Below are 16,178 nucleotides of genomic sequence, written 5' to 3'. Positions count from 1 at the left end.
ATAGCTTCAGGGTAGGCATATACAGTGAGCCCTGCATATTATACATATTCAGGGATGTTTTTGCAAAACACTTTTGATAAAAAGTAGACCCCCAAATTATCCAGATATTGTTTTCTCTCTATTTTACCTTTTTTTCCATTGATTGATAAATTACAATAATAGAAAAATACATATTAAGCATTGAAACAACATGAAACCACAAAAGAAATAATAAAACCAACATCATTATCATCAGCGTCTCCTAGTTAAAAACGTTGTCCAAATTCCATTGTCAAGTGATTCCATTTCCTATGTCAGTTACTCTACATTTGTAAATGCTTGCTCATATAACCATGTCTTAACTTGTCTCTGAAACATTAAGAATGAGGGAGCCAATCTAATCTCCTTAGGGAGGGTGTTCCATAGCCAAGGGGCCACCACAGAGAAGGCCCTGTCTCTTGTCCCCGCCAGACGTACTTGTGATGAGGGCGGGATCGAGAGCACGGCCTCCCCGGACGATCTTACAGTCCTAAATGGTTCATAAGGGGAGATGCGTTGGGACACGTAAATTGGGCCAGAAGCATTTAGGGCTTTATAGCAAAAGCCAGCACTTTGAATTGTGCCCGGTAGCAGACTGGCAGCCAGTGGACCCTTAAGGACATCGATCAGAGGAAAGCTCCTTGGCCAGAAATAAGATGGGAAAAACTGCCTTTACCTCTGTTCGTGTTGTCTGTACTTGTTAATTGTGTAATCTGTACTCAACATTTCCTGTATGTATGTTCTGTAAGCCTCTCTGAGTTCCCTTCAGAATGAGAAGGACGGTGTATAAATACTGTAAATAAAATAAACAAACAAACAATCTACTCTGTAAATATTTCTATTTTAAAATTAAAGTGGTTATTAATAGCTCCTTCCCAATAAATAGGCAGACATGGAATGAAGGATCAGAGGTGAATCTACTAACCGACTTTCTGAGTCCAACTGATTTGAGAATAATATTTATTGAACATTAGTTTATTAGAGACAGAGAAGTTTCAATGGAGCATTTCCAGATCAGGAAAACAGTGTGGCATGCACGCCTTTCAATATAAACACTGCTATCATTCTCCCATAAAGGATAGCAGCATTCCGCATGGCCCTGTATGTGTGGGACCAGTTTCTGTAATTTCATATATCCATGTCCTATAAAACATGTTCTCTCTATAAATGTTTTCTAGGTCCTCCAGTGATATTCCGGGTCCAGAAGTCCTTAAATTTCAATAGGGTTCACTATTATATGTAGCTTTGTATATCCACCATAGGTCCAAGCAGGCCCGTAGCCAGGATTTCGTTTCGGGGGGGGGGGCTGAATTTTTTTTCAGGGGGGGTTTCGGGGGGGGGGGCTGAGTTTCGGGGGGGGCTGAGTCTGAGTGAAAGAGGGTCTACCCTAGCAAACCTTTTGTATCATTACCCCAATACCCCCATGCATATGGGATATATTGAGTATGGTGATCAGATCATGATATGAATAAACATAACAGTTTAAATAATGCACCAATAAAGCCTTTTCACGAACCACCATGAAAATTTCGGGGGGGGGGGGCTGAAGCCCCCCGAGCCCCCCCCCCCCCCCCCCCCCCCCCCGGCTACATGCCTGGGTCCAAGAATGTATTCCTTGTAGATACGGGCATCGTAGTATAATCCTAATCTCATGTGACATGTTATGGCTTGTAGAAAAGTAGAGGTGCATCATTTTTCTCCTTTTTGTATTTCATAGGTACTTGCTGTGGCAAAAAGAATGTGACAAGGAGTAAATGATGACAACATCAGAGTGCAAGCATCGAGATGGCAGTTTCACGCTTATGGGTGCAATTAATCTCAATGTTCAATTGCTTGCATCATGTACATATTGTCATCATTAGTGACAATGTGTGACACGTGTGCTTTCAAACACTGTAGGTCATTTCTTATCTAGAAACAGACACAACCCCCCCCCCCCCCCGAGAAACTGTGTGATGAAAAGTCCTTTTAAATGAATCTTTTGAAAGATATTGAGGTGTCCAGAACTCTACCCTAAGCTTTTGAGCAAAGAAGGAAGATCTAGTCAACCAGGAGCTCTTCATCCTTTCTTATGTGCTTCCCGTGTCTTCTTCTCACATTTTACTGTGGAAAATGGAGTAATAAATAAGTGGAAACTGTTACAGTAAGTCGTAGCAGGATCAAGTGTGTGTTAAAGGAAAACCTCATGATGTTAATTATTATGTGCAGCAGATAATGTAGGTCAGCCAGCATATTTGGGCCACACCTGGTGGGGTATAACTGTAAGGATTTTAGAATACAGTTTGGAGAAGCAATATGCTGCTCTGAAGGAGATGCAATATGCTGTAATGCTGCTATTCTCTAACAGTGATGTTCTTTGCTATGGTGGAATAACTTTACTCAGGGTTTATATTTTGCTCTCTCATTTGAATGAAGATGAAGAAGCCTTTTTCTGTGTTACTTAGAAGGACTATGTAAGTTTGTTGCACTGTTTGATTTTGTATGCAACACTGCAAGTTTATGTTTTGCCTCTGCTGATAAGAGTAAATTTTTTCTGTTCCTTTTTCTCTCTTGCCTGTGTGTCTTTTGCATTGGACCTGGCTAAAATCTGCTTCTGCATGTTGTGGTTCAGCACCAACTTGATGGGAATGGGAGTGAGGAGAGTGCTGCTGGGAATGATAGTGCAGATGTGGGCTCTCAGTTTTCTTCCCATGAATTTAGAGACAGGCAATTTAGAGACAGGTCTGTGTCTTCAATGTTTTCACAAGATTGGAATGTGGTTGATAAGACAGTTGCTGGGAAGCAAGGTCAGACGGTTCCTGGGTTGCAAGGCCGCGCAGGACAGGTGGTGCGAAGGAGTGCGCGGCTGGCAGAGAAGTGTTGACCTCATCTGTGGGAAAACTGCTAGTTAAGGCTTGTTTGATGTTTGCTGTTTTGATGTGTAACGTATAAGTAATCTGCCTGGACATGGATCCTGTGTTAGTTTCAACGTTGCAAAATGGCTTGCAGTAGCTCCAGTCCGGGGGCTAGGGATTTAGAAACGGCCTGCTTCATGTAACCTCAAGCTGCTTCCTGGTCTTGGCTTCTTGCTTTGCTTCATGTCTCCGGCTTAAACTCCAAAGGATTATAATGAACTTTTTACCTTGTAACCACTGAATTTTTACTGCTTTTACTTTGATTGTTTCAATAAACTTCCTACTTCTCAAGATTGGCTGGTTTTGTCAGAGAAAGCAAGGTGAATCTATTCTGAGGCACAACAGTTTGAAACTAACCCCAACAAAGTCCTTGCTTCTCACAGCCACTATGAATCCCGCTGAAGCTCAGGCGATGCAGCAACAGCTGGTGACCCTTCAGCAGCAGATAGCAACGATGCAAGGGCAAGCAGCAGCTAACCCTCCGGTTCAGCCGCTAAGGACTCCCATGGCGTTGCCTAACAAGTTCTCGGGAGACAGCCAACGGGTCAAGGACTTCCTGGGGCAGTGTGATGCCTATCTCACCGTGCGGGCAGCGGAGTTCCCGGATGAAGCCGCCAAGGTGGGCTTTGCCTACAGTCTGTTGGAGGGCCCGGCCCTCTCCTGGGCCACCGCGTTACGTGAGGCTGCTTCCCCTGTGTGCAACACCGTCAAGGCTTTTATGGATGAACTGCACAAAGTTTGGGGAGGCCAAGTGCACCGGGAGATGGCGGATCGTAAGTTGCGAGCTCTCAAGCAGAAAGAAGGGCGTTTGGCCGAATACATCTCAGAATTTCGTGTTTTGCAGCGGGAGCTTGCCTGGAATGATGCCGCCTACATGAGTGCTTTCAAGGCGGGGCTCACCCAGGAGATGCAGTTGGAGGTGGCCCGTTCTGCTGTTCCAGCCGATTTGGAAGAGTTGATGTCCCTGTGTATCCGGGTTGATGGGACTATGACTACCCAACGCCATATCCTTGCCGGCTCTCGGCCAGTTGGTCGAAGGGGGGCCGATGCAGGGGTACCACGTCGCTTGGGACCGCCGCCAGCTCATGTGCTTGATGCAGAGGAGCCCATGCAGTTGGGTTCCATGCGCCCCAAAATCGATGCGGCGGAAAAGGCGTGAAGACAACGGCTGAACCTGTGTTGGTATTGTGGGGGCAGTGGACATTTTTCTCGGGAGTGCCCAGTAAAGAAGAAGACAAGTCCTCGCCTGGCGGGGGCCTTTGATTCAGCGGAGGCCGTGGCGCCCCCGGCCCAGAGTTCGGGTGAACAATGGGCCGAACAGCCGGCGGGGGAAGGCAACGACCGAGTTTAGCTGGGCTCGCTGACTCGGTCTCCATCCCGTTTCCAGAGCCCGCGACTGGGGTGCTGTTCTTTCTCTTGGTTTCGTTTTGTGTAGCCCAAAAGATTCCCATGGCGGTGCACGCCTTGGTCGACTGTGGGGCCACTAACAATTTCATGGACAGTCGGTTTGTGGAATACCTTGGATTACAATGCTTAGACCTCCAGCCTCCCCGGGATGTACAAAACTTTGATGGGCGCTCGCTGAAAGCCGGGCTGGTGGCTCGCTATACGGCGCCCGTACAGATGAAGGTCGGGGACCATGTGGAAGAGGTCTCCTTTTTGGTCACGGACCTTCCACACGCTGTGGTGTTGGGAATTCCATGGCTGGCCAAGCACAACCCGACCATTTGGTGGTCCCAGAAACAGTTACGGTTCACTTCGGCCTTTTGCAAAGACCATTGCGGCGGGGAGCGGAAGTGTCGGCTCGCAGAGGTTGCCGCACAGGCTACGGGCCAGCTGCCCGCCAAATACCAAGATTTCTGGGACGTTTTCAGTGAAAAAGAGGCGGAGAGACTTCCTCCCCACCGTCCGTACGACTGCGCTATTGACTTGATTCCGGGCGCCCCGATTCCGCGTGGGCGGTTGTATTCTCTCTCGGAACCAGAGCTGGCAGCTCTCCCGGAGTTCTTGGATACCAACCTACGCAAGGGGTTCATTCGTCCCTCGCAGTCGCCGGCCGGCTCCCCAGTTTTGTTCGTCAAGAAAAAGTCAGGGGAGCTGAGACTCTGTAATGACTATCGGGCATTGAACAACATCACGATCAAGAACCGTTATCCGCTTCCCCTCATCCCGGAGTTGCTCAACCGGTTGCGAGGAGCTCGGATTTTCACCAAATTAGACCTTAGGGGGGCTTATAATTTGGTGCGTATCCGGGAAGGGGACGAGTGGAAGACAGCCTTCCAGACCCGTTTCGGGAGCTTTGAATACAGAGTTATGGGTTTCAGACTCTGCAACGCTCCAGCCACGTTCCAGCACTTCGTCAACGACGTCTTCCGCGACTTTTTAGACCGTTTTTTGGTCATTTACCTGGACGACTTCCTGATTTACTCGACGAATCCCCGTGACCACACTCAACAGGTGCGTGCGGTGCTTCAGCGCCTGAGGGATCATGGACTGTACGCGAAGCTGGAGAAGTGCGCTTTCGACCTAGAGGAAGTAGACTTCCTGGGACACCGCATCTCGGCGGAGGGAATCTCCATGGACCCCACTAAAGTCTCCGCGGTGTTGGAATGGAAATCCCCTGGGAGCAAAAAGGACATCCAAAGATTCATGGGGTTCGCCAATTATTACCGTAAATTCATCCCAGACTTTGCCCGCTGGGCGGACCCCATTACCCAATGCCTGAGAGGTAAACGGCCGTTCCTATGGACTGAGGCGGCTGAAAGAGGGTTTCAGCGGCTCAAGGAACTTTTCACTTCCCAGCCTATCCTGCAACATCCTGATCCTACTAAGCTGTTTGTGGTGCAGGCCGACGCGTCGGATGTGGCGGTCGGGGCAGTATTGCTACAACCTGCGGGGGATCATCTCCAGCCCTGTGCATACTTTTCTCGACAGTTGACTGCCCCAGAACGGAACTACACCATTTGGGAAAAGGAGCTCCTAGCCATCAAGTCAGCGTTTGAGACTTGGAGACATTGGCTAGAGGGTGCTCCCCAACCAGTGGAAGTTCATACGGATCACCGCAATCTGGAATATCTTCGTACGTCCCGGAAGTTAAACCAATGACAGCAGCGTTGGGCGTTGTTTTTTGAGAGATTCAACTTCCGAATTTGCTATGTGCCGGCGGCCCAAAACAAACAAGCGGATGCTTTGTCGCGCAAGCCGGAATATACTCGGGGCCAAGAAGACTCCTCAGAGTCCTGTATTTTGCGGCCAGAAAACTTTGCATTCACCAGCACAACAAGGCCCTCTTCGACTCTGGCTGAAAGAATCCGGGCGCGGCAGCAAGAGGACTTGTGGGTGCAAGAACAACTGGAGGCTGGATTAAAGTTCCCATTTCAAGAAATAGATGGGATGTTGTGTCATCGTTCACAAGTCTATGTTCTGCTCGGCCCCGAGCGGGAGGAAATCTTAAAACTATGCCATGATACCAAGCCGGCAGGACATTTTGGGATTTTTAAAACAATGCAGCTAATACTGAGGGACTTCTGGTGGCCCAAGATCCGGCGAGAGGTCGAGAAATATGTCAACGGCTGTCCTGTTTGTCACCGCGCCAAGAATCCTACTGGCAAACCGGCTGGTTTGCTACAACCTCTGCCTACTCCGAGTCGGCCCTGGGAGATTGTGTCGGCCGATTTCATCACGGATTTACCGGAATCCCAAGGTTTCACTACCATTCTGGTGGTGGTGGATCTTTTTACCAAGATGGGACACTTCATTCCCTGTGGGGGAGTGCCTACTGCCAAAGAAACTGCCGATTTATTCCTAAGCCACATTTTCCGTCTGCATGGACTTCCAAAGAGTTTGGTGACTGACCGTGGGGCTCAATTTACCTCGCACTTCTGGAAGGAGATACAACGACAGTTAGGTATCGAGAGTCGGATGTCGTCAGCGCATCATCCACAGTCTGATGGCCAGACCGAGAAGACCAACGCCACCCTTGAACAATACTTGAGATGTTTTGTGAACTATCAACAGGACAATTGGGCATCGCTTCTTGCTGTAGCCGAGTTTGCCTACAACAATGCTACTCACGGGTCGACTAAAGAAGCCCCGTTCTTTGCTAACTATGGATACCACCCCCGGTTCTTTCCCTCCGTGATTGGGCCTGGGGAGGTCCCTGCTGCTACCACTTGGCTGCAGGAGCTCTCAGCGATTCAAGAGATCTTAAAGGCTCAGCTTGAGCAGGCAAAAGAGGATTACAAACGGATGGCTGATACCCATCGTCAACCAGGTCCACCAGGTCAAGTGGGAGATCGTGTTTGGTTGTCCACTAAACATCTGCCTATCCAACGCCCCTCTCGAAAGTTAGACGCACGTTTTGTGGGACCGTACCCAGTGGTGGAACAGTTAAATCCTGTGACCTTTAAACTAAAACTCCCACATGGTATGCGGATTCATCCAGTTTTCCATCGATCTTTGCTACGACCCGCCACGGAAGTCCGGCCGGATGCTGGCGGGGCTCCTCTGCCCCCCCCCCCCCGATTCTACGCGATGGCGAGGAGGAGTTCGAAGTAGCGGACATTTTAGACTCTCGCCGTCATCGCCGCAAGTTACAATACTTGGTGGACTGGGTGGGCTATGGGCCTGAAGAGCGCTGTTGGGTGGATGCTCGGGATGTTCATGCTCCTCTCCTTATGGGTGCAATTAATCTCAATGTTCAATTGCTTGCATCATGTACATATTGTCATCATTAGTGACAATGTGTGACACGTGTGCTTTCAAACACTGTAGGTCATTTCTTATCTAGAAACAGACACAACCCCCCCCCCCCCCGAGAAACTGTGTGATGAAAAGTCCTTTTAAATGAATCTTTTGAAAGATATTGAGGTGTCCAGAACTCTACCCTAAGCTTTTGAGCAAAGAAGGAAGATCTAGTCAACCAGGAGCTCTTCATCCTTTCTTATGTGCTTCCCGTGTCTTCTTCTCACATTTTACTGTGGAAAATGGAGTAATAAATAAGTGGAAACTGTTACAGTAAGTCGTAGCAGGATCAAGTGTGTGTTAAAGGAAAACCTCATGATGTTAATTATTATGTGCAGCAGATAATGTAGGTCAGCCAGCATATTTGGGCCACACCTGGTGGGGTATAACTGTAAGGATTTTAGAATACAGTTTGGAGAAGCAATATGCTGCTCTGAAGGAGATGCAATATGCTGTAATGCTGCTATTCTCTAACAGTGATGTTCTTTGCTATGGTGGAATAACTTTACTCAGGGTTTATATTTTGCTCTCTCATTTGAATGAAGATGAAGAAGCCTTTTTCTGTGTTACTTAGAAGGACTATGTAAGTTTGTTGCACTGTTTGATTTTGTATGCAACACTGCAAGTTTATGTTTTGCCTCTGCTGATAAGAGTAAATTTTTTCTGTTCCTTTTTCTCTCTTGCCTGTGTGTCTTTTGCATTGGACCTGGCTAAAATCTGCTTCTGCATGTTGTGGTTCAGCACCAACTTGATGGGAATGGGAGTGAGGAGAGTGCTGCTGGGAATGATAGTGCAGATGTGGGCTCTCAGTTTTCTTCCCATGAATTTAGAGACAGGCAATTTAGAGACAGGTCTGTGTCTTCAATGTTTTCACAAGATTGGAATGTGGTTGATAAGACAGTTGCTGGGAAGCAAGGTCAGACGGTTCCTGGGTTGCAAGGCCGCGCAGGACAGGTGGTGCGAAGGAGTGCGCGGCTGGCAGAGAAGTGTTGACCTCATCTGTGGGAAAACTGCTAGTTAAGGCTTGTTTGATGTTTGCTGTTTTGATGTGTAACGTATAAGTAATCTGCCTGGACATGGATCCTGTGTTAGTTTCAACGTTGCAAAATGGCTTGCAGTAGCTCCAGTCCGGGGGCTAGGGATTTAGAAACGGCCTGCTTCATGTAACCTCAAGCTGCTTCCTGGTCTTGGCTTCTTGCTTTGCTTCATGTCTCCGGCTTAAACTCCAAAGGATTATAATGAACTTTTTACCTTGTAACCACTGAATTTTTACTGCTTTTACTTTGATTGTTTCAATAAACTTCCTACTTCTCAAGATTGGCTGGTTTTGTCAGAGAAAGCAAGGTGAATCTATTCTGAGGCACAACACTGCACAACAGAAACAAATCCACTTTTCCCTTCTCTCTCCTTGGGAAAGACTGAATCTTATTTGCTGAGTAATCAAAGCATCCATAAGGTCTACCAGATTGGCTTGATGGGGAATCTTTTATCTAAAATAAGAAGGATTAAATCAGGTTTTAAGGTATCATAAAGTTTAGAGCTCCTCTCTCCAGCATTGGATTACATTTCTGGAGACAAGGACTTGAATCTCTGCTTAGCCATGAAATCTACTAGGTCTTGGGTAATCCACATTCTTTCCAGTTCAGAAGAAGGCAACGACAAACCTCTTCTGAACAAACATTGTCAAGAAAATCCTATTATAAGATTGTCTTAGGGTCGTTATAGGTCAGAAATAACTTGAAGACACAACAACAACAACAACAACAACAACAACAACAACAACAACAACAAAGTAAACCTATCACCAAATGCTCTTGCCAAGATTTGTTCAGAGAGGGTTGGACATTGCCTTCCTCTAAGGCCAAAAGAGTTTGACTTGCCCAAGGTTACCCAGTGGGTCTCTGGTACAAAATTCCATTAGTTCCCCTATCTACTATTTGAAATTAGTAGTCCTGCCAACAATAATAAGCACAGTAATGGTAATATTATTTGCAAAGCCAATTTTTCTTGACGAAATCAAGTGTAAGCTTTCAAGCAATTACTTCTACGCAGAATGCACTGCAGTAGGTGGGTTGATTTCAAGTAGTTTCAGCCTGCGCATTTCACAAATACACTAACAATGAAAAGATTTCCCTCACTTCATCTCCTATAAGCAGATTTGAGAGTATCAATGGGCACTTAGTAGTGGTTGAAGCAGCAGGTCATCTCCCAGGTGTTGATGGTATCATGAAATGGACAGCAAGTATTCTGCTTTGTACTGGCTTTGCTTTTGCCAAGCTGAGAATTAGATGAACTCAGATTGCCAGCTTCTACTCAACACGAACAGTATATTATTTTCAAAAGGAATACCTCGCTCACACAGGACTTTCTATTTCCTTTCTTCATTTGATGAAACTGAGTGCATTTCACATGTGTGTAATTACAGCAATTGAAGCAATCAAGGGTACTTCACAGACATTATCTCAGCGACCTTCATAAAAACCTTTGCATCTTGTTGCAGGCGGAGTCTGCAAAGAGTGTGGCAAAGATTTATACAGTATGATCCCCCATATCTTTAGGAAATATGTTCCAACTTTAACCCTACATAGATACTTGAAACCATGGATAAAACAAATCAGCTTTTTAAAAAACTATACTTGGGATATTTTAAAAAACTATCCTTGGGAAGTCTGATTTGGCCATGGTGGTCCACGCTCTTGTTACATCCTGAATAGGCTATCGCAATGCTCTCTACGTGGGGCTGCCTTTGAAGACCACTCGGAAGCTTCAATTAGTCCAACGGTCAGCAGCCAGGCTACTCACCGGAGTGGCATACAGGGAGCATACAACTCCTCTGTTATACCAGCTCCACTGGCTGCCGATCAGCTTCCGAGCACAATTCAAAGTGCTGGTTTTAACCTTTAAAGCCCTAAACAGTTCTGGCCCAGATTACCTGTCCAAACATTACCTGATGGGTGGGTCCAGACTTTTGTACTGGGGGGGAGGGGGCACAGGATGGGATGGGGAACTGTTTCATGCCCCCCTAATGAAACAAATGGAATGAAACAACTAATGAAATGGGAGAAATAGGTACCGTTCACACCTCTACTCATTATGTATGTATATGCAGATATTCCAAAATCTAGGGGGTGGGGGTGGGAATCTAAAATTCAAAATATTACTGTCCTTAAACATCTGAGATAAGAGATTTACAACCTCTATTTGTCTGTTGGTGTCTGTTGTTCACATAATAAGAGGACAATGGGTAATCTAAGGCCATCAAGTGAAGCTGTTGTTTGAGGCAATATTTGAACCGGTGATATATTGGTGTCTAGTCCATATCTTTTGTTGCATCAATAACGTCAAAAGTACAAGGAGGCCAAGATGCTGCACTTTACATTTCATCATATGAAGTTATGCATTGTGTTGAATGACAATGATATCTAGCTGAATCAATATACAGTGTCTTAGTGTCCTTCTGGGACTTCTTGGAAGAACATCTGTAGAGAGTCACCAAGGCGTCGATAGAATCGCCAGGCTCCAAAGCAGGAAGAACCCCAAGATTCCTAAGGAATCCATCCGGATCCATCAGTCTCCTAGGGCGGATCATTTTAATCTGTCCTCCACCCCTGCGGAGGTTGAGAGTCGCAGTAAGTCTAAAACTGATCAGATAATGATCAGACCATGACACCGGAAGGATGTTTTGTTCTTCCACTCTAATCATTTCGCTGTCCGCCACGAAAACGAGATCAAGTGTATGTCCAGCTTGATGGGTGGGTCCAGATATTATTTGTGACAGTCCTATGGTCGTCATGGTGGCCATAAAGTCCTGAGCTGCGCCAGACAGGGTGGTCTCAGCGTGGATGTTAAAATCTCCCAGCACCACCAAGCGCTGGGAAACCAAGGACGAATTAGAGACCGCCTCCGCTAGCTCAGACAAGGAAGCTGCTGGGTCGCGGGGTGGGCGGTACACCAGCAGGAACCCCACATTGTCACGGCTCCCTACCTTCAGGTGGACACACTCAAACCCAGAAGCCTGCAGAACAGCGCATCTGATCACGGCGATGGATTGCCGAAAGACTACTGCGACCCCTCCTCCCCGCCCCCCCTGTCTGGCCTGCTGATGCACATTCAGCGAGGTAAACAGGGTGTATGAATGTCTGTGTGAATACCCAAATGCAATACACAAGAGACATCATTTAAAAATGCGTACGTGCATATTGCATGTGCAAATCTACGTACCCAATCTTGAACTGTTTTGCGTTAATGAAAGTGTCTAACTCCTTTTTTGGTGACCTTACTCATAAAAAGACACCAACAGGATTCTAGCCCATGTTCTGACCTGGCAACCATAGCTGTATATAAGCAATTGAGAATACCTGTTAGAGGAGCCATTAAACATGGCATTTTTGTAAATCATGCCGAATAATTTATGGGGGGGGGGGTGGAGAGGCATTTTTTGTTCCCATCATCTACTCAAAGGAGTATCATGCTGTGTTGCTTCTAATTAGCAAACAGTCCTGAACGGCCTTTTATGGGGTAACCTAACTGAACTGTTTGGGTTCTACATTTGTCAAGCTGCTAATTTGCAAGTAAAGCGTGACTTATAAGTCTGCTTTTTTGCAGAACATGACCTTCCTGCCTTGCTCATCCAAACGATTTTGACAGAATGGTTTGCACCCTCTGCCACTTTGCATCCCACTGGGAAAAGTGCTTTGATTGCATCTCTTTGACAAGTTGGTGAAACAGATCTTGAAGGCTTTTGCATTTTGTACATTATAGAGATGCCACGTGTTAGGAGTCCTGCCATTTCCATCAAATTTCTTTTTCTTCATCATCACCACTCTCCATCTCTTTCAATTAAACTGCCAGAGACGGCAGATTTTTGGACTAAGCTCAGACAACTGGCAACTGTTCATTTTGTGTCGCTCAAAAAGTAGCACACTTTTATTTATTTCCTTCCAAAGGGCTAACTTTAATTGTTAATCGCAATAATTACAGAGCTACTGAATTACCATAATAAAAATGGATAATTGTTTACTTATCAAATCCCATTGATTTAATGGGTCCCCTCTCTGTGTTGTGTGTTGTACTATGTGCCTGAATTCCTGTTAATTCATGGCAACTCCCTGGATTCCATAGGATGTTCTTAGATAACTAACATTCAGCAGTAGTTTGGCATTAGTTTCTTCTGAAATACAGCCTGCAACACCTCGTAATCATTGGTGCTCCCCCATTCAAGTACTTCCCAATTATTATTATGGTGTTAGATACCTACTGTTACACAAAAACCAAACAAAGAATGTTGTTGAAAAGTTACATTGCTTGCATCACTGGTACTTTTCTGAAAGGCATAAAACTTAGGGCTGATAAGAGAATGACATGAAATTTGAAAATTTCTGCTAAAATGTCTCTTAAAAGTACAATTTCCCACTGCTGCCACCAAATTCATAGAATCATAGAATCATAGAATCAAAGGGTTGGAAGAGACCTCATGGGCCATCATCCAGTCCAACCCCCTGCCAAGAAGCAAAAATATTGCATTCCAGTCACCCCTGACAGATGGCCATCCAACCTCTGTTTAAAAGCTTCCAAAGAAGGAGACTCCACCACGCTCCGGGGCAGTGAGTTCCACTGCTGAATGGCTCTCACAGTCAGGAAGTTCTTCCTCGTGTTCAGATGGAATCTCCTCTCTTGTAGTTTGAAGCCATTGTTCCGTGTCCTAGTCTCCAGGGAAGCAGAAAACAAGGTTGCTCCCTCCTCCCTGTGGCTTCCTCTCACATATTTATACATGGCTATCATATCTCCTCTCAGCCTTCTCTTCTTCAGGCTAAACATGCCGAGCTCCTTAAGCCGCTCCTCATAGGGCGTGTTCTCCAGACCCTTGATCATTTTAGTCGCCCTCCTCTGAACACATTCCAGCTTGTCAATACCTCTCTTCAATTGTGGTGCCCAGAATTGGACACAATATTCCAGGTGTGGTCTAACCAAAGCGGAATAGAGGGGTAGCATGACTTCCCTAGATCTAGGCACTATGCTCCTATTGATGCAGGCCACAATCCCATTGGCTTTTTTTGCTGCCACATCACATTGTTGGCTCATGTTTAACTTCTTGTCCACGAGGACTCCAAGATCTTTTTCACACGTCCTGCTCTTGAGCCAGGCATTGTCCCCCATTCTGTATCTTTGCATTTCGTTTTTTCTGCTTAAGTGGAGTATCTTGCATTTGTCCTCGTTGAACTCCATTTTGTTAGTTTTGGCCCATCTCTCTAATCTGTCAAGATCGTTTTGAATTTTGAATTATAGAAGACTTCTTATTTATTTCAATTTTATTATTATTTAAACACACACTCTGCTGCCACCAGAATGTGAAAGGATTATTATTGGAAATTAAACTAAGTTGAGGTCACACTCAAGGAACTCAGGATTGATTAGGCTACCACCAAAATTAAAAAGGATTATTTAAGGTTTAGCTGGTTTATGTTGAAGTAAACTGGAGTAGTCTGAATTCGAACTCAGGGCACAGAGTACAGAGGGTATAAGGAACAAGGTTTTTCAGGTAGTGCTGCCAGCAATATTAGAACACTCTTCCCCAGTCTTGTGTATGGGGATACTTTGTAAGAGAGGCATTGGTTCATTAACAACAAAGAAAGATGTTTATTTGTTTACTCTGAACAGGCATTGAATCTTAATGGTTGCAGAATGGTATAGAGCTTGATGGTTACTTCAAATAGTTCAATACTTCAAAACCTTAAGTTCCAATTAACCTTTCAAATAACACAGGAAACTATTAGATTTCTGCCCCTTATTTCTTGGGAAGGGGAAGAAATTGTCACTATTATAACTTCTTCTTTTCCCAGTACAGCACCTCCCTCCTGCCACCTTCAGTGCTTTCTTATTTTTTGTAACTGATGCAGGCCCAAACCAATGAGAGAAATATAGTACTTCTGATTCCTGAATCTAAATTCAGATTGAAGGTCCAGATCAGAAGGGATTGGATCCAGGCGAAACTGGACAAGTTCCACATCATCTAATCAGATTTTAAATTGAATCAGGGCTGTATGTATAGCCCCAGTTTTCACAAATACAATGTCACAGCAGGGGAAAACTCAGGGTGAATTCAGCACAATCCTGAAGATTCTGTTAGCACTTTGATTTGTATAGGAATACAAGTATATATAGTATATATGGAGCCCCCGGTGGCGCAGTGGGTTAAAGCACTGAGCTGTTGAGCTTGTTGATCGAAAGGTCACAGGTTCAATTCCGGGGAGCGGCGTGAGCTTCTGCTGTCAGCCCTAGCTTCTGCCAACCTAGCAGTTCGAAAACATGCAAATGTGAGTAGATCAATAGGTACCGCTCCGGCAGGAAGGTAACGGCGTTCCATGCAGTCATGCCGGCCACATGACCTTGGAGGTGTCTACGGACAACGCTGGCTCTTCAGCTTAGAAATGGAGATGAGCACCACACCCCAGAGTCAGACATGACTGGACTTAATGTCAAGGGACTACCTTTACCTTTACCTATAGTATATATATTCTGCTGCCAATACTGTATAATGTAGAGTACTTTTTAAATATTTTTAGTACTGCAAAGACTTTTCTAAACATTTCAGGCTTAACAACATGTACTTCAACTCAAATTACAAGAAAAGAGATTCCACATAGACATTGGGAAGAACTTTTTGAATGCAAGAGCCATTTGACAGTGGAACAGATTTCCTCAGAAGGTGTTGGATTCTCCTTCTTTAGAGTCCTTAGAGGTCGAATGGGTATATTTCAGAAGTTCTTTGTTATGTATTCATACATGGCAAAAGGTTGGAGTAGAGGTGGTTCTGGGGAAAAGAAGACTTACATTTAGCATTCATGGTTTTTATAACAGTGCATTTATACGTACCTCTCCTCAAAAGTCAGTTTGATAAAATCAAAAGGGAGTTTTGTCAAGAGGAGTAGATATAGGATTACATTTATGACATTTTACTAGCTCAAGATAAAAAAAAACTAGCCCTATTAGAGCTCCTTTCATATAACAAAATGCTACTACATAGCACTATGATTCCATGGCAACATCTGATAAAATCTTGTGGTTTTTGTCTTGGTATGGCACTGCTTAGGTTTGGCTGAGAATTTATGTATGTATTTACTATATTTATATCTATTTATGTATGTATTTACTATATTTATATCCCGCCTTTCTCTACCCCGGAGGGGACTCAAGGCGGCTTAAAGATAGGCAATAATTCAATGAATTAATATACAGTTAAAATAGCACTAAAATTAAAATTAAAAATTAAGCATATTAAAACATTATAAAACCTTACTGTCACTATAAAACCACACAATCCGCAATCATAATCCAGGTCATTCCAGTAGTACATAATTCCAGTTAATCTATTGCACAATGGTTCTTCTTTGAAGGCTTGATCCCAAAGCCACGTTTTCACTGCCTTTCTGTCAGTACTGGATTCTCCTTCTTTTGAGTTTTAGAGGTTGAATAAATACTCTATGAAGATAGCAAATTGCAAGATTCTATGGGATGCAAGCATGG

At 44.9% G+C, this 16,178-nt stretch overlaps 1 protein-coding gene across 1 annotated transcript; it reads left to right on the top strand.

The window, feature by feature from the left end:
• The first annotated feature begins 4,361 nt into the window (after positions 1 to 4,361).
• Positions 4,362 to 7,469, top strand: RTL1 (retrotransposon Gag like 1). The gene is given in 1 exon segment (XM_067468353.1): positions 4,362 to 7,469. A coding segment is annotated over 1 exon segment (3,108 nt).
• The last annotated feature ends 8,709 nt before the right edge of the window (positions 7,470 to 16,178 follow it).

This window comes from Anolis sagrei, chromosome 1, assembly GCF_037176765.1.
Source record: "Anolis sagrei isolate rAnoSag1 chromosome 1, rAnoSag1.mat, whole genome shotgun sequence".
Taxonomy (NCBI): Eukaryota; Metazoa; Chordata; class Lepidosauria; order Squamata; family Dactyloidae; genus Anolis; species Anolis sagrei.
Note: the sequence above shows the minus strand (reverse complement) of the source record. Positions and strands in the feature narration are given on the sequence as shown.